Here is a 22,704-nt window from a genome sequence, read left to right as displayed (position 1 = left end):
ACAAAACACGTAGTTCTAGACTAAGGAAAACTTCGAAATTAAGTTGTAGCAACAGAAATTAAACAATTGTATCTTCGCCCTTCTTGGACGGTGAAATATAAATACAACTAACTAGAAACTAAAAACTACCACCACCAGCCATGAAAAACCCTTCGCCAAGTGTATAGAACAATGATAGATAGAAATGGAGAGTGACTGTGAGCTCGAGAGTCAGCTCAGGAGAGAGCCGATGATAAGTGTTGCCTCAATCTTCCTTCCCTTCCCTATTTATAGGGAGGCTTGAGGCTCTAATCCCTAGGGTACTTCTCTTCCAAAATGTCAGTTTCGACCCTCGCCTAAGAATATTTAAAATATGCTTCCTCTCCTTTTGCTGCCTCCACTCTCCGCTCACTTGATCAGTTCGCAGCAGGTGTAAAAATGCTCCATTTTCTCATTTATCCGTCGTCCACTTATTTCCTTCATGCAGTTCCTGTTCAGCCGATTTCTCTACACACCTGGCTCAAATTCATTCATTAGTTCCCAAAAAATTGTAGAATTTCATCCAAAAATAGATGCATGAAACGAGCCTTATCAATATTAAACTTCATATTTTATATCATTTGAAGTTTAATTTTAATATTTTATTTAATTTTATTCCACATGTCAATTAATATTTCAAATCACTATTTCATACTCCCTCCGTTCCATATTAATAGACTCATATTCCTTTTTGGGATGTTCCAACATAATAGAGTAATTTCTATATTTGGTAAAAAAAACAATACACACTCTCTTATACTTTATTCTCTCTTCATCTCTCTTACTTTATCTTCTGTCTTACTTTATTCTCTTCACTTCATATATTAAATATTTATTTTTTAATCTCTATACCGAAAAGATATGTCACTATTAACATGGAACGGATAGAGTATTAATTATATCTATTAAAATATTTGCCACATGTCACACACCACTCAGTCGCCACACTTTTTCTCTTCCAAGAATCTGTTCAATTCGCTGATCCGATCAATTCAAACCCAAATTTCATTTACAATACTGATTACAACTAGGGGTGACAATTTTTGGCACAACACGATAACACGACACGAATCCGCACGAAATTAATGGGTATGTGTCAAAGCTTATTGGGTTCGTGTCCTTATCGTGTCGACACGACAACGACACGGAAACTTCGTATCGTGTTTGTGTTACATGTTAAGAAATAATATTAATATATTATATTATTATTATTATTATTTTAAATTTAAAATTTCAAAATTAAAAATTAAATTTAATATTAGAAATAATATTTATATATTATAATAATATTATTATAGTGTCATTATTGTGTCGTGTCATATATGTGTTGTTATCGTGTCGTGTTGACCCGAAGTGGTTCGTGTCATTAATGGGTTCGTGTAGGGTTCGTGTCTGAGGGTAGCGGATCGTGTTCGTGTTTGTTGTTATCGTGTCGTGTCGTTATCGTGTCGACACGATAACGACACAACACGCACGATTTGCCACCCCTGTAATGACCCCTAGTGGCTGCAACAGGAGTTCCATTTTGTTCCCTTCCCGCAATTCCCTTCAATCTCAAATCAGAACCCTAAGCTGATGAAAAACCCCAATTTCTACGCTTACAGAAGCACCACCATCGATTACGACGATGACGAAGACAACGTATCAACAACAATGAAGACAACCCCGACAAGGCCTTCGCCCAAAATGACAATTTCTACAATTTCAATAACTCTAAAAGGCACCCAAAGAAGTAAAGCTCGAATCCTTCATCTCCAATTACGAGTTTGTGTCGCACAACAAGTCCTGGAGCGAAGACGAGATCTTTGGGTCTACTAGGGGCCTGGGGGAACTTTACATAGAGCTCGGTATCGAACTACTTGCAAGTATACAAGACAGAATAATAAACTAAAGTAAGCACATGGTATCGCAACATGGAATAATTTCACAGACCGTCTACCACATACCCACCTTCATATATTATTTGGGAAAACAGGGTTTGGCTGTATTATAAACTAATTAAAGCAATTGGATAAGTAAATAAAACAATTAAATGAAAACAATGATTAGATTGATTGAGAAAATAGTTGAAACAAAGGAATTACAGGGATAAGATTTCACTACTTTAGCTTATTCAAAACACAATTAAGATAGCCAAATAACATTTAAACCACCCTTATAAATAACACCATATTCAATATTTGAAAGTGTAAAAGAGTTTTGGTTCACAAAAGTCCACCATATTAGCTTGGTTCACGGATTCCTTGGTCTTTCACAATCACCTACGCACAACACCTTTGATAATACAATCGCGTATAAAGCTAATTTAGTTTTTAAGAAACCAATCGAACAACCATGCATGACCTAATCGTTCCTTTTTCAAAATATACTCGATTCGTCCATCAAAATCATCAAATCGTACTTGAAAACCCTAAATTACCTTAGTGCGCAATTTCGTAAATCATAGTTTCGCAATCAAGCATTTACCTTCACACACAACACGCGCATGCACGCGCACACACACACACAAGAAAACACACACACGCGCGCGCACACAGACACAGGCACACACGCACGCACGCACACACACACGCACGCGCACACGCACATACACTCACACACACACACGCACAACCATCAAATCAAAACCCCAGTTTGTTCACCCTTTTTCAATTCAATTATGCACTCATTTTTAATGCAATTGAATTCTTGGTATCAATTTGGACGTAACAAATTATGGAATTGCAATTTGTCGATCCTTTTTCAGTTTAGCTATGAACTCCTTATTAAGATTGAATTTTGAGTTAGGTCTTTCGTAGCAGTTTTTTTTTATAAGATTAAAATAGACAAGAATGTGTACACGATAGATGTAACATGGAGACATGTTGTAATTTTCGGAGGTAGATTCGGTCATGAAGTGTAGAACTTGATGACTGATGCATGTAGCATATGCGAATCCAGGATTTTTGATTCGGGGTACGATAAATAATTATAGCGACTTTATTTTTAAAATTTCGACCAATCTTTTATTTTCTCTTTAATATATTTCATAATCATAATCTATAGTATCACTTTTAGTGGATAGTGAGCTGCATATTATTAGAAGTGTGTTTAGTTGGGCTAATTCAGAACTTTCATAATTTAAGGGGCAAATTAAAAAAAATACTAGTACATTACATATTTTTAAGGAGCAGAGAGAGTATTTGATATGTACCATGGAATCATAATACGCAATGAATTCTGACCTACGTAAATAATCACCAAAAAGCTGTATATTGTTTGGTGTGCGACATTGGGAAAAATGTCTTATGGACTATGAGCATTAGCAATGGGAGCCGATCGCAAGGGCTGAGCGATCGACCCCCCATGGGCTCCGGAAGGTCTCCATTGTGGAGCAAGGGCGATGGCCACTCACCATGGGCTACTCCCAGAGGCCGATGGAACGGCTCAACCGATCTCCCTCTTTTCTTTTCTTTTTTAAAAAAAATTAATTTATCTTTTATCACTCCCCTTCAATTCACATTCATCCCTCTGCAATCTCAATCTCAATTGTACTCCTCTCTTGTTTTTTTAATGATGTTTTATTTTGGCTTTTTTAATTTTGTTGAAATTTGCTTCTCGTTGTATTCTTTTTCCAATATTGTAATACTACAACAAAGAATTAATTTATTATGTATATTTTAATTTAAAATATTTAGACATTGAAATAAAATAATAATGATGTAGAAATGAGATGAGCTCTAAGATGCGCTCTCATTGCAGAGAGATAGACTCTGAGATAGGCCTGTTGATGAGGTAGGAGAAAATGGAGATAGGCCCCTGAGATGAGCTCCGGAGAGAAGGTCACCACTGCTATGCTAATGCTCTAATGCATTTTTATTGATCTATAATTTAACTGCAATTGGGTGGTACAACTTAGCCTAGTGCATTGCAATCATTACGATACCTAAGGTATCCTAATGTGGTTACCCACAATCGACTTGAACATGACCCAGTCGAAATGCTAGCTAATTATTACTCCCTCCCTCCTCCCTGATAATTTGTTAGTACTTATTTTCATTTTTATTCGTCTCTAAAAATTTGTCACATTCATTTTTATTATTTTTGATATGGACCCCAAATTCCATTAACTTATTCCCACTCACATTTTATTATAAAACTAATAAATAAAAGTAGGACTCACATACTACTAACTTTTTCAACTCATTTATATCTTAAAACTTGTGCTGAATCAAATGGTGACAAATTATTAGAGACGGGGGAGTAGTGGAGTACTATGATTAGATTATGTAATTTTTGTTTTAATAATATGTAATTTTAGGATTTAAATTATATAGCAGTAATTTTTAAATTTTTATAAATTTTCTATTTTTAATGAAAATGCATAGTTACTTTAAATATAATACATAATACATAATTGAATAAAAAATTAAAAGTGAGACTATGAATAGTGTAAAAAAAGAATGATAAGTTGTGAGTGTTGTTTTGTAAGTAAAAAATGGTTTAAGACTCAGCTAACGTACAATGGTTTGTGGATGAGTTTATACCTCTCATAAACTCATTTTTCTAAACTTGTGCATACTAAGGTTCTGATGGACTTCTCGTCTGCTAGCAATGCGCTTATATTTCATTTTCATATATTTAGTAGTGAATTGATCTACTGTCAATTTTAGCTGATTCCAATTTGCTCTTAATAGTTCAATTCAAGTGTTTTATAGAAATTTGATAATGCATGATATTTTTGTCTCATCTCTTACTTGAATTTAATATTGTCTCATATTTTCTTTTGAGTATATTTTGATAAAATATAGTCCTTCTAATATAGAAACTTGTTTTGATTGGCAGTCCACATTTGAAGGTGAAAACTCGCAAGTCAGCCTTTCACTATTGAAAAAACTAATTATGGAAACCGATAGAGAAAAAGTGTTGGATGGCGCATTGTTTTCGCATAGCTAAAACAAACTAGTATAAAAGGAACATTAGGTGTGACAAAAAACGGTGTGTTCATTGTGCTCACCATCAAGTTATTGCTTGGCAGGCACACACTGTTAAGCAATAAGGAAAGAGATACAAACTTTTATCTCTTTCCACTTGAACCATAAATAATAAACCATGGCTTCCGGCATTTCCTTAGAAGATATAAGAAATGAAACAGCTGATCTTGTAAGTATTGCATTGCAAGTTTTGTTGAAGAATGATCGTATAAATATCGTTTCTTGTTGTTGTGTAACAGGAGAAGATCCCCGTTGAGGAAGTGTTCGCAGCGTTGAAATGCACAAGGGAGGGATTGACCTCAGCCGAGGGCGAAACGCGCCTCCATATTTTCGGGCCTAATAAGCTGGAGGAGAAGAAGGATAGCAAGTTCCTCAAATTTTTAGGCTTCATGTGGAATCCTCTTTCTTGGGTGATGGAGCTTGCTGCTATCATGGCTATTGCTTTGGCAAACGGAGGCGTATGATCATTGTTTCCTTTCATAACCTCCTTTCGTGTTTCGTGTTATTCGACTCCAACGATCACGTTTTTATGATACAGGGGAAGCCTCCGGACTGGCAGGACTTTGTTGGGATTATGGTGCTTCTCATCATCAACTCGACCATCAGTTTCATCGAGGAGAACAATGCTGGAAACGCTGCCTCCGCTCTCATGGCTGGCCTTGCCCCGAAATGCAAGGTCTTGAGAGACGGAAAGTGGTGCGAGCATGATGCCTCTATCCTTGTTCCGGGAGACTTGATCAGTGTCAAGCTTGGTGATATTATTCCGGCTGATGCTCGTCTCTTGGAGGGAGATCCTTTAAAAATCGATCAGTCGGCCCTCACCGGTGAGTCCCTCCCTGTGACCAGGCACCCCGGTGATGAGGTCTTCTCCGGGTCCACCTGCAAGCAAGGCGAGATTGAGGCGGTTGTCATTGCAACTGGAGTTCACACCTTCTTTGGAAAGGCTGCTCATCTTGTTGATAGCACCAACAATGTGGGACACTTCCAGAAGGTAACTAGCAATGCGTCTGATACAAAACAAACAGGAAAACTCAGTCCAAAAGACTAGCATGTTAGGAGAGAAAGCTCATTTAGTCTATATACCACACACTTGTTCGTAACAGCCCCATTTTTGTTTTTTTGTTTTTTTAGAAAATATTGATGATTGTTTTTGGTTAGGTGTTGACGGCTATTGGCAACTTCTGCATCTGCTCAATCGGTGTGGGAATGATCATTGAGATTATTGTGATGTTCCCCATCCAGCAGAGGAAGTACAGAGACGGGATCGACAACCTGCTCGTGCTGCTGATTGGAGGGATTCCGATTGCCATGCCAACCGTGCTGTCTGTGACCATGGCTATCGGGTCCCACAGGCTCTCGGAGCAAGGGGCCATCACCAAGAGGATGACGGCCATTGAGGAAATGGCCGGCATGGATGTTCTCTGCAGTGACAAGACGGGAACGCTCACGCTCAACAAGCTCACCGTTGACAAGGCTCTGATTGAGGTGTTCCCCAAGAAGATGAGTCCGGATACTCTCATGTTGCACGCGGCCCGGGCTTCTAGGGTGGAGAACCAGGACGCCATCGATGCTTCGATTGTCAACACGCTCGCTGACCCTAAGGAGGCGAGAGCCGGGATCACTGAAGTGCATTTCTTGCCATTTAATCCTGTCCAAAAGCGCACTGCAATCACCTATTATGACTCTAATGGAGATTGGCACAGATCTAGCAAGGGTGCTCCCGAGCAAGTAATAATTATACTAAACCATATATTCACAATCTTCATTCATGTGTTTCCATTTAAATACTTCATCCTTTTCACCATGTTAGATTATTGAGCTCTGTGGCCTCAAAGGGGAAACCTTGAAGAAGGCACAAGAGATCATTGACAACTTTGCCAACCGCGGCCTTCGTGCTCTTGGCGTTGCACGACAGGTGATGCATGCATGCATATCTTTTGTTTTACTCATTATGCATTATAGTGATGGTGTTATGTATGTTACAGACAATCTCGGAGAAATCGAAGGAGAGCAGCGGTGAGCCATGGGAATTTGTGGGACTGCTGCCTCTGTTTGATCCTCCGAGACATGACAGCGCAGAGACCATCAGGAGAGCCCTGGAGCTGGGCGTCAACGTCAAGATGATCACGGGCGATCAGCTTGCCATCGGTAAGGAGACCGGGCGGAGGCTAGGCATGGGCACCAACATGTACCCATCTTCATCCCTTCTTGGACAGAGTAAGGATGAGTCCATTGCTTCCATTCCCATTGAGGAACTCATCGAGAAAGCCGATGGATTCGCTGGAGTTTTCCCAGGTAACGAAACCAAAAATAGAATCTTTGGAAACAACAAGAGTTTTAATGCAAAATTGGTAAAACAAGAGTGATAAGTAGAAAAAGTAGCTGAACTAATGTTAGTGGATTGTGGGGTCCATTTCCTAAAATGGAGAGTTTCTTATTTTTAGGAAACAGAAGCAGTAATAAAAACTGATTTTGCAGAACACAAATACGAGATCGTGAAGAAACTGCAAGAGAGAAAACACATATGCGGCATGACTGGGGATGGAGTGAACGATGCCCCGGCCCTGAAGAAGGCCGACATCGGCATTGCGGTTGCTGACGCAACAGATGCTGCGAGGAGCGCATCGGACATCGTGCTGACGGAGCCGGGTCTGAGCGTGATCGTGAGCGCAGTGCTGACGAGCCGCGCCATCTTCCAGAGGATGAAGAACTACACCATCTACGCAGTTTCAATCACCATCCGTATCGTTCTAGGATTCATGCTGATCGCCCTGATCTGGAAGTTCGACTTCTCGCCCTTCATGGTTCTCATCATCGCCATCCTCAACGACGGAACCATCATGACCATCGCCAAGGACAAAGTCAAGCCGTCTCCCATGCCCGACTCATGGAAGCTCAATGAGATTTTCGCCACCGGCATTGTTCTTGGGACTTACATGGCTGTCATGACCGCCATCTTCTTCTACCTCGCAGCTGATACCGACTATCTCTCTGTAATTCAACTCATGAACTCAACTCAAACAACAACAAAAAACTATGATGATTCATTCATTCATTGATCCGTCTTTTTTATTGGTTTAAGGCGATTTTCAAAGTGAAGTCTTTGAGGGAAAGTCCAGATGAGCTTACAGCTGCTCTCTATCTTCAAGTGAGCATCATCAGTCAAGCACTCATCTTCGTGACGAGGTCACGAAGCTGGTCTTTCGTCGAACGCCCCGGTCTCTTGCTTGTTTTTGCTTTCTTCGCAGCACAGTTGGTGAGTTTTGTATGTGATTCATTCATTGGTGCATGTGATATCATTTTATTCATTTATGTATGTTTATTCAGGTGGCCACGGTGATTGCTGTTTATGCCAACTGGGAATTTGCAAGAATCAAAGGCATTGGATGGGGGTGGGCTGGAGTGATCTGGATCTACAGCATCATCACTTATTTCCCACTCGACATCCTCAAATTCATCATTGGCCTTGCATTGTCCGGCAAAGCTTGGGATTCCATGATTCAGAATAAAACCGCTTTCACTACCAAGAAGGACTATGGCAAGGGAGAGAGGGAGGCGCAATGGGCCGTGGCTCAACGTACTCTCCGTGGCTTGTCGACTGCATCAGACAGCGACAAGGATCACATCGAGATATCTGCAATTGCAGAGCAGGCAAGGAGAAGAGCTGAAGTTGCAAGGTACCTGTTGCTGGAACACATCACTGTATATGATTTCTTCAATCCTGTCACCTTCATCATCATCACTTTCCTTTTTTACAGGCTGAGGGAAATCCACACTCTCAAGGGACATGTTGAATCAATGGTGAAGCTCAAGGGATTGGACATCGAAACCATCCAGCAACACTATACTGTGTGAAGAGTCAGCTTTATGAAACGATACAGATCGAAGAAGTGACGGACACCAGATATAGATATTCATCTGTTTCTTTCGTTTTATGTCATGATAAAGAATTGGATGGAAGTCATTTATAAAACATTCTTTGCTGCTTCTCTCTTCTTTAACTTGCTTCACTGCACACAAGATTTGCACAAACATTGCAAACTTTTCTTACAACTATAATTGAGGACATCTATTAAATTATCGAATTTGTCTAAAACAAAATTTATACTCCACAACAAAAGAATGGGCTGTGCTAATGTATACACATTTAATCATCTACAGCTATCGTATATGCCCTTTGCTTTTAAGGTACCACAGGGCCCCTTCTGCTGCGCTCTCAGCGGCATCTTTCTTTTTTAACCGCGGTTCTCCGATACACTCAAGCTCTTCGTTCAGCTTTCCCACAATTTGCAGCTGGACCTTGTACACAAACCTGAAAGATTTATGTTGAATAAAAAGACGAGAAGAAAATAATAAAAGATCAAAGTCATGAAGAAATATAACTGGGTAATCCGATAACTTACTGTTTTATATGGTGCGGTCCTGTTTCTTTGATGCAATCAAAAACAGGGGTGCTCCAGTGCTTAGCGGCACATATGTTGTTGAGATAAGACCTCGCATTTACAGATGAAGTAGTGCTGCCTGAGCCATTATATACAGTGATAGCAGGAGAATCCGTGCCGCATCCTTTGTCTTGGGGATGAAGCTCCAGTGCAAGAGGCACTTCCACCAGTTTAGGCGTTGAAGGCACTTCCACCAATTTAGGTATTGAAGGAACTTCATCGTATCCAATCAACTTTGCTTCCAGCCTCCTACTATCTCTAACCACATCTTTCAGTGGTTTTGACTTCGAGCTGTAACCAAGTGCCTGAAGAACCATGGTTTATTATAAGAAAAATGACTACGTTCTCAATCAGTTCTCAAGAAATCATACTTCCTTTACAGTTTCTATACATCCTCTATCATTAAAACAAAAAACATTTCATTTCTCAGTTCAGCGCATTTGTGCATATTATGTGCATAACTATGTCATTATTGTGCATCTTATGTGCATAACTATGTCATTATTGTACATTTTATGCATACAACTATGTCGTTATTGTGCATATCTATGTCTTATTGTGCATATGTGGGCACTAATAATAGAATACAAGATGAAACACGATTTGGATAAAAAAAATTCCTAAGATGAGGGGTGACACTATAAACAAAATAATGACAGTGGATTAAGTATGAATTTTACCTTCAAACGTCTTATCATTTCTCTTGCAGCAATTTTCTTTGCTGTTTTCCCACTTACATTAGATGCACAAGCAGTTTCAGAAACTTCAGCATTGTCAACTTTAGCTTCAACCACGAATTCACCATTTTTCTTCACTTTAGAAAAATGTAAATCCAAGTTATATAATTGACAAAGATCTATAAGTTCCCTAAGGGGATTGAACTGCATCCTGGAAGTGTTAACAACAGGATCAAGGAGAGACAACACAATCTTCCACGAAGAGTTCAAATCAAACCCCGTGTCAAGAAATATTGCACCCACACAGGACTCCACCAAGTCACCAAGAACCTGCACCGATTAGGACAACTACAAGTTAAATTTGCATTGCTGCTACAAGAAAGATGAGTAGTTACTTACACAATCATTAACCACTTAAACCATCAAAATATGATAATTTTACAAAAAAAAATATCTTGATTCACAATTTCTTTACATCTACATGACCACTCATTTGAGATTCGGTTTGAGTAGTAACAAATATAGCATAACAATTTCAAAATTTGCGCCAAGGGAATTTATAGTTTTCTCCTTTCTGGAAGGTAAAATTTATATTATAAATAACCAGTGCCGGGTAGAGAAAATTTGTGCATGAATGCAGAAAGCTTACCTTTGGGTAAGTTCTCTCTTCTATATCCTCTGCCTCAGATGAGAAATTCCCAATTTCATTGACAAATTTACTCATTGATTCACGGAGAGCACTAGAGTCGCATATAACAAATTTGTTCATGGACAGGCGCCCCGCTACATAAGCGAAGGAAAGGTTGCTCACTGACATAGATCTCAAATCAGTTAACTGACCAGGTTTCAATTCTGGATATGTCGTATACAGGTATGATGTGACCACATAATCCAACACGGCATCGCCAAGATATTCAAGTCTCTGGTATCAAAAGTAAAATATGTCTTGGAAAAAGAAATTGGAATAAATGAATTTTAACATTGGTGCACAAATGAGTCCTTACCTGATAGCAACCTCCAAAATTATTGAAAGACGGATGTACAAAGGCCTGAATGAGCAGCCCTTTGTGGGTAAACTCATGTCCCAAAAATTTTTCTATTACATCGACATCACGCAAATTCGCAAGAGGCAGAAAGGCCCTACTCATAGAGCAGATTGCATCCATTTGTGAAGGTGAAAGATCTACTTTTATTCCTATCCAATTAAGAAATGCAATTGCTGCCTTGAAGCCACTATCAACGATAAAGGCTCCAGTGAGTGACTCAACAACATCTGCAATTGTCTTCTTACGCAACCAGTGATGAAATTTGCTGCATCTAACTTTGAATTTGGCCCCATTTTTCTTGACACTAAATTGACAGTGTATACTTTCCTCAGTCTTCTTATTGCAAGTTAGTGGGCAAGGACGACCAAATGCAAAAAAATTGCAAGGCTCAAGTGTTTGATCACGTATATATACCTGAGCCACATTTTTGCACAAAATAAATCATTTCAGCATCAGAACAACAAAGATACATCCAATGTGCAGCTTGGGTGCATAAAATACTTGCACGTAAAGCCATGATAATAAGGAGATGAAATCATGAATAACGTTGTATCATTTTGTTTGATCCAGCTTTTGGTCTGAAACCTGAGCAGTTTAAACCCAATGATGCGTGAATCCGAAAGGAAACGTAAATAAGTATCTTAAATATACCTCGAGAAGGAGCGTCAAATTATTAACTTACTAGAAGATGCACTTCAAATAGTAATACCACATTTGATTTTTTTTCATAGAAACATAGTATTAAAAGTAAGTCTGATGAATGCATAAGCACTCTGATGGACATAAACTCTTTAGGAAATGAAATACAATGCTAATATCTACGAAAAAACAAATACGTAGAGAAGATTTCTGACAGTTGTCTATGTCTATTTAAATGATTTGTGGCAGATAGTTATTTTTCGCCATAATTAGATTTTCCTTTTTGGTAGCTAGTCATGCTTTTTTTGAAAGGCCAAGTTCTCTGAGGATTCAAACAAAGTGTCAGATTTATTATTTGCTTCATTTTTTTCCTTCATTCACAGCAATGTTCAGAAAATTGTTAGGTGCTAGTAAGGCAGTCAAAGGGTGAAAGCAATTAACCCGAGAAGGCAGCACAGCACCTAGGTGCCATCTTATATGTATAGAAAAGAAGTATTTTTATAAAAGATTTAATAAAAGGACCAGGCAGCCTAGTGGTATTCTCCACACCTTCAACATACAAGTGCAACGATCAAGTATGTTGATTGCTATACTTAATTGCATTTTCTCTTTTTCCTTTTTCACCCACATTGACTATGATTCTTAGGGAAGTCAATTCATTCCAAAACGGTGGGTTGATCCAAATCAAGAAAAAAGAAACGTTTTAGGATTTAAAAAATTATAACCGAAAATTGGCCCACCAGGCTTCCCTTGCAGCCTTAAACGTATGGCAAACGTTGACGATCATTTGATTCTCACTATGGCTTGCGCGAGGAAATTTCATATATACATCCATTCTAAGGATGCAACTAATATCTTCGATAACAATAACATGCAATAGATGCAAGAAATCATTGTTCGCAAGGATGATAATAAATTAGATCTTATTGAACATGGTCAAATTAGGATGGTCTATCCATATAACAACTCATAACAGTTGGTGCTATCAATCATAGAATGAATTGTAGAGTGTTTGTTACGTATATATGACGCAGAAACAAGTGAATTATGATTAGTCGTAAATATGGGACAATCCCATGGAAAATTCCTTTATGAGTCCTTGGCCAAAACTAAGCAGGTTGGGATGGTTGATGAGTATGTGGGCACCTTTATGGCTCGTATGGTAAGCATTAATGATCATTTGATTCTCACTATGGCTTGCGCGAGGAAATTCATATATACATCCGTTCTAAGGATGCATGTGTGGAAAGGGTTATGCCAGAATACATCAAAATAATTTGCATCTAGGGAAAAAGAATGAAAAACAGATATACGCTATTTACCTGTAAATTTTTCAGCTTTGCTAGCTTGAATAAATTATGATTGGTTGTTAGTTTTGACCGCTTTCTTGTTAGCTGGCCCTCATCTAGAGCATCATGCTTAAGAAAAAGATATCTACCAACTGCGAACTTGAGAAATGCATCACCAAGCAATTCCAGCCTTTCAAGAGAAAAGTTCTCATTACATCCTTCACTCGTTATAGCTTCAAGAATCTGCATCCAATTATAAATGAACTATTAACAATACCTTAACTATGAAAAACGGGATCAAATACAATGTAAGACCTTAATGGTGAACAAAGGAGATCTAATAAAATCCATACAGCATACCGATTTTAAGATAGCACTTACTCTATCCGTAGTTACTTCTGCCCCCTCAGGGAATGAAGCGCTTAACTTTTCCTTCAGTTCATTGGCCACAAGAAAGCTTTCAAGTCGGTGCATGATTGATGGTAATAGGGACAATGAGCTTCCGATATCTTTAGAAAAACCAACAATTTTCAACTCACAAAGTTCAGGAGGCAAGTGGACAACATATTCCTCTTTTTCTCGCCATTCTCCTGAAGTACAAATATTTGTAAGTAATCTAATTGTCTAATATATAATTGGAAGATTAGAAGGAACTAAACCAAATATCAGCAAGCCCCAACAGATGAAGTATCCATTTACAAGGAAACTATCTCTCTATGCAGGCTAATAAAATGAAGAATGCTTATGAGGAAGAAGGAAATTGTTGACTGGCTTCCTACAATGTATTAAATAATGTACCAGATTACAAGTTCCCTGTCTCGCTATACAGATTCTACTCGGTGAATCATGTTTGTAAGTAAAATATACCTGATCGATTTTTCTTCCTCAGCAAATTCTTCAAGGTAAAAAGTGGTTTTGCTTTTAAAAGAGGTTGATGTGGATACTTTAGATGAATATCATACCTATAAAAAAAATATTATCACAAAGAGCTGAAAATGAAATCACAGCCCCATAATGCTCTCATATCATGAACAAGTCATTTGATATGTATAAAGCAACATAGAAAGATTTATACAAAACTAAGTCTTGGAACTTTCATATCAAAAGAAAGTGAGTTAAAAGATATCAAATCATATTCACTGTTAGCATGATTTAACACTAGCATTAAGACATGGAAAGTCAATGCATGCGGACAGGTAAAGACTTGGACTAACTAACTAGAAAAAATTTACAAAGTTACATTGCCTGTTGTAAGAGGCCTAACTTGAGTTCCTAATTCAGGTAACTAAGAAACTGGAGATCATGGCTTGCCGCCTAAGTTGATTAAAGGAAATTTCCAATTAAAACATAACAGATTGTCCATACCATAACCTTGGAAAGAGTTTTTACCTAATTGTTTGAAAATTTTAGAAAAATCTTGCAACTTTTATAATGTTCATATTTATGAAGTTAGAATTTTATAAACCATGATGAAGCTACTGTGGGAACACTTTTGCAATTTACTGCCATCTGTAAAACCATTTTTGGAATATATAAAAGAACGTTAGACTTCTTTGGGAGAACAACTCCTATCCCTGCAGTAAAAGCTAAGAGTTTTTTATACACATAACCTATGATTCCTGCAGTTCTAAACCAGCCCATACATTGATTGGCTTTATGTGGAACTAGTAGCTGAAGAACTTACAATGCCGAATAGTGCTCCACATGATTTTCTGAGTCACTATATGAATCATACGCATTTTTCTCTGTCAAGATATCTGAAACAAAGAAAAATGTATCTTTGCATGGCAGATACACCAAACTACTCAAAGTAGCATTGAAACTTGTGGAGCCACTGGCAAGATGCAAGTAACCTGAAACTTCACAGACATTATCTTTCACATCACTTCCCACATGTTTGAAAATCAGTGAAGACAAACATCTACTTATCAGTGTCCAGTCTACGGAAAATCTTTCGTTCTCGTGCTCCACAACAGGAAGCAATAGGTAGAAGGTTGTCAAGTTAGACTCGGGGACATTATTATCTTCTAGAGACACATATTTTTCTTTAAATTCGTGCCGGTCCACAAGAACCTTGAGAAATAGCTTCTGGAATGTCTCTGCTAATGCAATCTGTTAAGTTCAAACATCAGATTCTGAAGACAGATAATTTCTGAACCACTGTGGATATAAAATAAAAGACAACTTCACCTCAGCTTTATCAAATGTAGAACCTCCAGAAGGAATAAGCTGTGTCTTCACCGTTCTACCCTTATCCAGACAAAGATCAAAGCTCAAATTACCAGCCTCTTCTGGAAGTGACTCTTTCACAAAAAGACCAAACTTTCTGTATGTCCTATCTGCTGGAATAGGATTGAACTTTACGTAATAGCAACTAAAAGTACAGAAATTGTCCACTTGTCCCCATGGTACTCTGAGTGCAGCAGGAACAAGCATCTGATGGAGTTCAAACTGTGATTCCACACCTGCAATACATTGAAATTTTACTATAATGTTCTTATTGTAATGATTGTGAATATACAGCTAGTGATGTGCACTGACAATCCTCATTGTCAGAATCAGTTAAGTCCAGATCCTCATAATTAACATCTTGCTCTGGCAATAGATAATCAGTCAGTGCTCCAACTTCATGCAATGCTTGGCACGCTTTTAGGCATGCATCTCTCTTAGCTGCCTCCTTTGAAGGTTGTGGTGCGCTGCCAATCTGGTGAAATGGAGCATTGGCTGGGAGAACTAAGGTGCAAATATTTCCATCTGGATGATCATGGTAGAAGAACTGTAGCTTTGGATTGGAATACCTAACAAAGATAAAAATACCATCAAGGATAAGTTTATAGTAAGTACACTGCAGAAACAATGGAGCAGGTAAATGCATTTTTTATTCCACAACTATGGGGGTAGTATTAAGCCATAACTCATAGGTCATAATTTACTCCAAAAAACATTATATATTAAGTGATGCCAGTGCTTTTTTTAACCTAGTTTCACTTTTCCTGGTTGGTAAACTGAAAATTTAGAGATTTCTAACGTTCTTATGGAAATTGTAAAAAGCCATCAATTTTTCATGAGAAAATTGAAGTGATAAATTTTATTTTTTTTAAATTAAAAAATTGCATGAAAAAATCGTAAGGATTGAAAGTAGGACAAAAACGGCTGAAATTGAATGATTTTAAAGATTTTAGGACAAATTTGCTACCCCCCACCCTACTTAGGGTCGGTCTATATCACTTTCCCCAACACAATAAGAACATATTAACCAGAAATGGGACCATACTCGTCATGTGGAAGCGATGAGCAATAGCTATGCAGCAAGGGAACACTCATTACAGAACTGATAGTTGCACCAGTGGCTTCCACTTTATAGGTTCTCTCCCTGAAATTGGTTACTTGCACACGAGATTGTCGGCAGGAAATTTCTAAGTTCATCAGAGCTTCCTCTTTCACAAACTGCTGAATTAATTTGACTTCATTAAGGTTGCTCCTGTAGTGACGTTAGTATAGTATAAAATTCTGCTGAATTGGAAAAACAAAAACGGATTCACTAGAGCAAACTTTTAGTGAAAGCACCTGTCCACTAAAAATGCATACTCAGACTGGGGCATGCGGGCACGGCCTCTTGATTGTATAAAGCTAGCAAGTGTCTCTGGAAGATCAAACCGTATTACAAGAGAACAGGTGTGAATATCAAGTCCCTCTTCACCCACTTTGGTAGCAACCAATAGGTTTAGCTGTCACAATAATAAATAAGGGTAACATAAATAAAACAGTTATAGTAAAAGTCTTAAAAATAATTCTTCGAGGACAGTTAGATTTGTATTCTGAAAGAGAATGTTGCAAGTTGTACAACAAAATGTTCAATTAAACAACTTTTTATAGCCAATTAATGAATAAACAAAATATCACCATGTAAAAAGAGTTACCTGACCAGAACGGAACTTCTCAAGAATGATATCCATATGCTTTTGTGACATGTGTCCTGAGCGAATTCCTACGAGGAAATCACACTTCCAAGAAGATAAAATCTTTAGATTTTGAAGGATCCCAGAGAGGGATCTTGCAGTGACAATTCTATTGACAAATATTATGCAGTTCATATTTGGCTGTAACCTGTAAAAAATAAAACATATCATGCTAATGTAAGAAATGGTGATGAACTGCCATAAGTGATCTTATATGAAAAGATCCCCAATGAAATTCCAGGTCAAAGGGTTATCTAAGCTCAAAATAAAGTTCAAGCTCAAAGGATAACTTTTATTAAAAAGAACGGTGGGATCTTGCAAAGTCAAGCAAGAATTTATGAGGCATAAGGTTTAGCCTTAGCTGTATAAATTGATAAATACGGTTACATTGTAACTAAGCATAGATAAATAGATTAAAAATAAAAAAAGGGGATTTACACTTGAATATCCAGAGAGGCAAAGAGAGAAAGAAAATTAATAAGTATAGTTCATGGTTGATGACTGCAACCGAATAAGCCGTACAAAGATAGCTAGCTGATCTGTATGCAAGTACCCTAAAGATAAACCCCTAAACCAACTTAATACCTTGCATTGCAACAGGCAAGTTGTGTAGGTATAGGTTTATATCAAGTTCAACTGTTACTCAAACTAGATAGGAAAATAGATTCATTCGTGAATCTGCCCCACCCAAGGAGGAAGACAGAGATGAGAAAATTAGTGTCGATAAAATTTTCAAAAAGCAAGCAAGATACAAACCTAAATCTGGAGAGTATTTCAATAAGCCGTAATATCTTTTCTGAGAAAAACGGCTCCTCTAAAACCTCAGTACAAGTAATATCAGCTTCCAAGCCACCTGTGTGAATTACAGAAAAGTAAATAAGCAATTAAGAATTCATAAATTTAACTGAACAACTTATTAACGGAAATAGTCCACCTTATAGTTCTAGGCTATATAGGATATCAATATTGCTTTAACATCAAGGAACATGCAGGAAAGGCAAAATATTAAAAATGGACTGGAGCTTCTAGGGACCATATTTATTAAGAACCTCTAATGCAATCATCTAGGATAGAGGAAACTTCATGCAAATAATTTTTCCGTAAGTCACAATCACTGCAGCTGTATTGCGCATCCACCAGTTCAGCAGTCTCATTATTGTCACCAGCTAGAGAAATGTATGTTACCTTCAGGGTGAAAAAAACAATTCAGTTTAGAAATTCAGTAACAAGCCATGGTGACTCAATAGTTGTTTATAGCATATCTTCAATGGATGAGAAAATAAAGGTGAATAAAAGTACATGATTTTCTGGCACAAAGCTTTTTAGACTCATAATACTTAATATAAACTTCTTTTTTTCTGGTAACATACTAAAATATATATGCTGCCTCAACTAGATTTGTATCAAGTGTATAACAGCCAAAAGGGTGAAAACTAAAAAGAATAATAACAAAGCATGTAGAAAAATAGCAATTGTCTAAAATTATAGCAGAAAATAAACAACAAAGCAGAGGAAAATAAGCAACAGTATATAAGTAAACTACAAGAAGTCAAATGGTTGTGGAGGTTCATATTACAATTCTTACCTGCAATGCTCCTCGAATTCCAAGATTTTTCAGAAAATATATTACATCCGAATGCAGCTTTTGGAGCAACTTCCTGGTATTCTGATCAACCTCGGTGTCCCCAAGTGCCAACATACACTAGAATGTCACAGAGGGATTCATATAACATTTCATGTAGAACAAAAATAATTAATTAAGTCAAACAGTTTCACAATACCTTGTCTTTTATCTCCTCAAGTTTTGTAGTGTAAACCATGTAAGGGTACAAGAGGCTCTTCTCAGTAGAACCGTACTCGTACGCAATTGATTTAGGGGATGTAACAAATTGTTCCACATCATCCTTATCTTCAATAGTACACACCTGTTAACAAGAAAATATTCAATAATGAAGGATAGGTAGACAAAGCTATGTTGATAGCTATTAACAGAAAGAGATGTTGACAACTAGCGTTTTAATCACCTACTACTACTCTACACTTTCTAGCTTTATCCAATTTATCCAGCATTGTTTTATATCTAGAGCATAAATAGGTCCCAAATTCCATCCTCCAAACATACCTTTGAGTGCATTATTGCCTCGAGACCATCAACTGAACCTCCTGAAAGAAACAAGAAAGACCATTAGTCCATCAATACGACGAAATAATATTGCAACAGCCACCGAATTATCTCAAGACGACATATATGCTAGTATATGTTAAGACAATAATATCACAGACAAAAACCAAATGTGGAAAAAATGAAATAGCATACAGAAAGATTGGTTGTATAATAAAGCTTGAGTTTATGGGACTGCACGCATCCACTACTCTGGAGGTGAAAGGAAATGGGCTAGAATTAGATTAATATGGATTAATTAATTATAGTTGGGCTATAATTATATTAGTTCATAAGCCCAACAATCATGAAACCCTATTGACTCTTCATCTATATAATGGTTATTTATTCTCCATTGTGGGACATGAGAAATAGCGTAACATTAGAGAGAAAATACGTAAAGCTTTGTAGAGAGAATTCCTAGCATTCTTCTACGGAGCAATTGTACCGGGATAGTTCCTGCATTGGATTGGATTGCACGTGGACCTCGATAGTAGTGGATTCAACTTGCAGGATTCAATCGCAGAAGAAAACAACACAACAAGTAAGATTTAGTTCCGTTGTGTTTTACATGCTCAACTTCCAATATGATTATGAATCTAGATCTGTATTCTTATATGCAATTTCCGCTGCGCTCATTAGATGAATACAAGAAAACCCAACAGTGGTATCAGAGCCCAGGGCTCGATTCTTAATTAATTTTGTAATCTAATTAATCGTGGAATAATTTTAGAAATCCGAATTATGTGATTGGTCTGTTTTGAAATTTGATTTCAAAACTTTAAGAAACTGGTTCCGAAATTGTTTGGAAATTGAAATTAGATTTCAATTCCTTCAAAAGTATTTTGTGAAAATTACCGAAAATTGCAAACTGATTTTGGAGTTTGATTTCAAATTTTTCGAATTTTTTGGAAAAGAAAGTCTAAATAGATATCAATGTTAAATCCTTTCAAACCATGATTTGTCAATGTTTTTCAAAATCATAAATTTGTTGGGAGTTTTAGATACCGAAATCTCTTCTCAGTGTTCTCGAAAATTTATGTTTAAAAATCCAAAATTCAAACTTCATCTTCCTGACTTCCTCTACACGTCTTATCTGCGCTCAATGGCTGGGCGTTGGGTTATTCTCATTAGCTGCGCAAATGCGCCGACACCGATTTTGCTTGGCATAACACCGTGACGGCGTGAGTAGCATCCCGGAGATGTTACTGGGAGACATGGGAGTGAAAAACCCTCTGGCACGCTGCTGCTAGGCAGTAACACGATGGTGAGACAGTGTAGGGATGCTCTACGTTACTGGGTAACGTGTGGAAGAAGATAACGAAAGTGGCTTGGCCACGATTTCAATTTTCTAATAACCTAATTTTAAATATTGTGCCTATTTCGATGGGCCGTAAGTTTTAATATTTTATTAGTTTAGAACTAATAGTAATAAAATCCCAATTACATAAATGAGCTTATTAATTTGATTAGTAAGTCGTACTGCGTTTATCACCTTGGTAATGATAACAGTACATAAGCATTTAATATTAGTTTTGAATTAATACTAAATATATATTATATTAATTTAGAATCAGTATAATTTATTAAATCCACATTTAATTAGAGAATAAAATTTGATTTTATTTATTGAGCATTATTTGATATCCTATGTGATAAGCATGCTATTTGATTTATGCTTATTTATTTTAACTATAGTAGTTAGAGACCGTTTTATTGTCTGGGTAGGCGGCGCCCAGTATGTGTAGTCCGTGTTATACTATGTCTGGGTAGGCGGCGCCCAGTATTTGTAGTCCGTGTTATACTATGTCTGGGTAGGCGGCGCCCAGTAATTGTTTGAAATTTAATATTGGATATTATATTCACATAACTAGTATCACACTTATCCCCATAAAATATAAGTCTTGTTTTTGAAACAAATGCATCGTCCATCATAATTGTTTGATGTTCCTAGCCTTTTTGACCACGAGTTTTACGCCAAAGCGTTTACTCTAAATCCACAAGGTCTAGGCTCATTCATAGATGCATAGTTGGCATCATGTGATGGGGTTGACTTGCTTAAATTGTTTAGTAAAGCCAAAGCGACCTAAATAGTTTATGGATGCATATTAATTGGATTAATAAACCAAGAATTGCAAAATAGTTGTTGCAATTGGCTTAGAGGCCTACCTTGTAATATTATTGTAGTGATCAGCCAAAGCAGGGGCTGCGATGATATGGACTTGGATCTTGGACCACTAAAATTTATATTTGATATAAATTCGTATTTTATGTTTGGGGGACATAATATATGTTAAATTAGTGGGAGCTAATCAATACAATAAACCCTTGTTTGATTAGAGATACGAATGTGATCTTTATATGCTTTTCTAATTTACTTTTCATTGTATTTTTCTGTTCAGATAAAATGTCAAACTTGACTTACAAGTGTTTGATGGAAACACACAAGTTGACTGGGTCAAATTTCACGGATTGGCTCCGTTGTTTGCGCTTGGTGCTAAACTGGGTCAGTTTAACTATAGTAGTTAGAGACCGTTTTATTGTCTGGGTAGGCGGCGCCCAGTATTTGTAGTCCGTGTTATACTATGCCTGGGTAGGCGGCGCCCAGTAATTGTTTGAAATTTAATATTGGATATTATATTCACATAACTAGTATCACACTTTTCCCCATAAAATATAAGTCTTGTTTTTGAAACAAATGCATCGTCCATCATAATTGTTTGATGTTCCTAGCCTTTTCGACCACGAGTTTTATCCCCTCGCGTTTACTCTAAATCCACAAGGTCTAGGCTCATTCATAGATGCATAGTTGGCATCGTGTGATGGGGTTGACTTGCTTAAATTGTTTAGTAAAGCCAAAGCGACCTAAATAGTTTATGGATGCATATTAATTGGATTAATAAACCAAGAATTGCAAAATAGTTGTTGCAATTGGCTTAGAGGCCTACCTTGTAATATTACTGTAGTGATCAGCCAAAGCAGGGGCTGCGATGATATGGACTTGGATCTTGGACCACTAAAATTTATATTTGATATAAATTCGTATTTTATGTTTGGGGGACATAATATATGTTAAAATTAGTGGGAGCTAATCAATACAATAAACTCTTGTTTGATTAGAGATACGAATGTGATCTTTGTATGCTTTTCTAATTTACTTTTCATTGTATTTTTCTGTTCAGATAAAATGTCAAACTTGACTTACAAGTGTTTGATGGAAACACACAAATTGATTGGGTCAAATTTCACGGATTGGCTCCGTTGTTTGCGCTTGGTGCTAAGGCATGACAAAATTGATTATGTCTTGGACAAACCAATTGGTGTCGTTCCCAGTAAGGAATCTTCTGAGTTTGCTACGTTTGACGCAGCTGCTCATGAGAAACATGTTGAAAATGCAAATGATGCTCAGTGCATCATGCTGTCATCCATGAGTTTGGAACTTCAAAGACAACATGAGCACATGCTTCCATATGAGATGCTTAAACACTTGGAGAGTTTGT

General features: G+C 37.3%; 2 protein-coding genes across 3 annotated transcripts in view; one reads left to right on the top strand and one right to left on the bottom strand.

The window, feature by feature from the left end:
* Positions 1-5,018: 5,018 nt before the first annotated feature.
* On the top strand, positions 5,019-8,978 carry LOC125188603 (ATPase 8, plasma membrane-type). Its single transcript, XM_048085549.1, has 10 exons — positions 5,019-5,160; positions 5,231-5,449; positions 5,530-5,982; positions 6,150-6,719; positions 6,802-6,906; positions 6,977-7,286; positions 7,470-7,984; positions 8,074-8,247; positions 8,319-8,668; positions 8,750-8,978. The coding sequence occupies exons 1-10, from the start codon at positions 5,110-5,112 to the stop codon at positions 8,844-8,846; spliced, it is 2,844 nt and encodes a 947-aa protein (XP_047941506.1). The 5' UTR covers positions 5,019-5,109; the 3' UTR covers positions 8,847-8,978.
* A 72-nt stretch (positions 8,979-9,050) lies between these two features.
* LOC125188602 (dicer-like protein 4) overlaps positions 9,051-22,704 on the bottom strand; it is a 21,592-nt gene continuing 7,938 nt past the window's right edge. For both annotated transcript variants that reach the window (XM_048085547.1, XM_048085548.1), the window contains 19 exons: positions 19,166-19,206; positions 18,825-18,968; positions 18,629-18,745; positions 18,093-18,228; positions 17,800-17,896; positions 17,005-17,191; positions 16,652-16,812; positions 16,359-16,565; positions 15,626-15,882; positions 15,275-15,549; positions 14,769-15,196; positions 13,952-14,046; positions 13,466-13,674; positions 13,118-13,327; positions 11,115-11,570; positions 10,760-11,032; positions 10,114-10,440; positions 9,395-9,738; positions 9,051-9,303 (listed from right to left, as the gene is read on the bottom strand). In XM_048085547.1, coding sequence (XP_047941504.1) covers positions 9,153-9,303; positions 9,395-9,738; positions 10,114-10,440; positions 10,760-11,032; positions 11,115-11,570; positions 13,118-13,327; positions 13,466-13,674; positions 13,952-14,046; positions 14,769-15,196; positions 15,275-15,549; positions 15,626-15,882; positions 16,359-16,565; positions 16,652-16,812; positions 17,005-17,191; positions 17,800-17,896; positions 18,093-18,228; positions 18,629-18,745; positions 18,825-18,968; positions 19,166-19,206 — 4,115 coding nt within the window. In that variant the 3' untranslated portion in view covers positions 9,051-9,152. The remainder of the gene's footprint in view (positions 9,304-9,394; positions 9,739-10,113; positions 10,441-10,759; positions 11,033-11,114; positions 11,571-13,117; positions 13,328-13,465; positions 13,675-13,951; positions 14,047-14,768; positions 15,197-15,274; positions 15,550-15,625; positions 15,883-16,358; positions 16,566-16,651; positions 16,813-17,004; positions 17,192-17,799; positions 17,897-18,092; positions 18,229-18,628; positions 18,746-18,824; positions 18,969-19,165; positions 19,207-22,704) is intronic.

Source organism: Salvia hispanica, chromosome 5 (assembly GCF_023119035.1).
Source record: "Salvia hispanica cultivar TCC Black 2014 chromosome 5, UniMelb_Shisp_WGS_1.0, whole genome shotgun sequence".
In the NCBI taxonomy this organism is placed as follows: domain Eukaryota; kingdom Viridiplantae; phylum Streptophyta; class Magnoliopsida; order Lamiales; family Lamiaceae; genus Salvia; species Salvia hispanica.
Note: the sequence above shows the minus strand (reverse complement) of the source record. Positions and strands in the feature narration are given on the sequence as shown.

Coding starts and splice junctions, on each gene's coding strand:
- LOC125188603 (XM_048085549.1), top strand. CDS start 5,110: ATGGCTTCCGGCATTTCCTTAGAAGATATAAGAAATGAAACAGCTGAT. Junction 5,983..6,149: donor ATGTGGGACACTTCCAGAAG/GTAACTAGCAAT, acceptor GTTTTTGGTTAG/GTGTTGACGGCTATTGGCAA. Junction 6,720..6,801: donor GCAAGGGTGCTCCCGAGCAA/GTAATAATTATA, acceptor TCACCATGTTAG/ATTATTGAGCTCTGTGGCCT.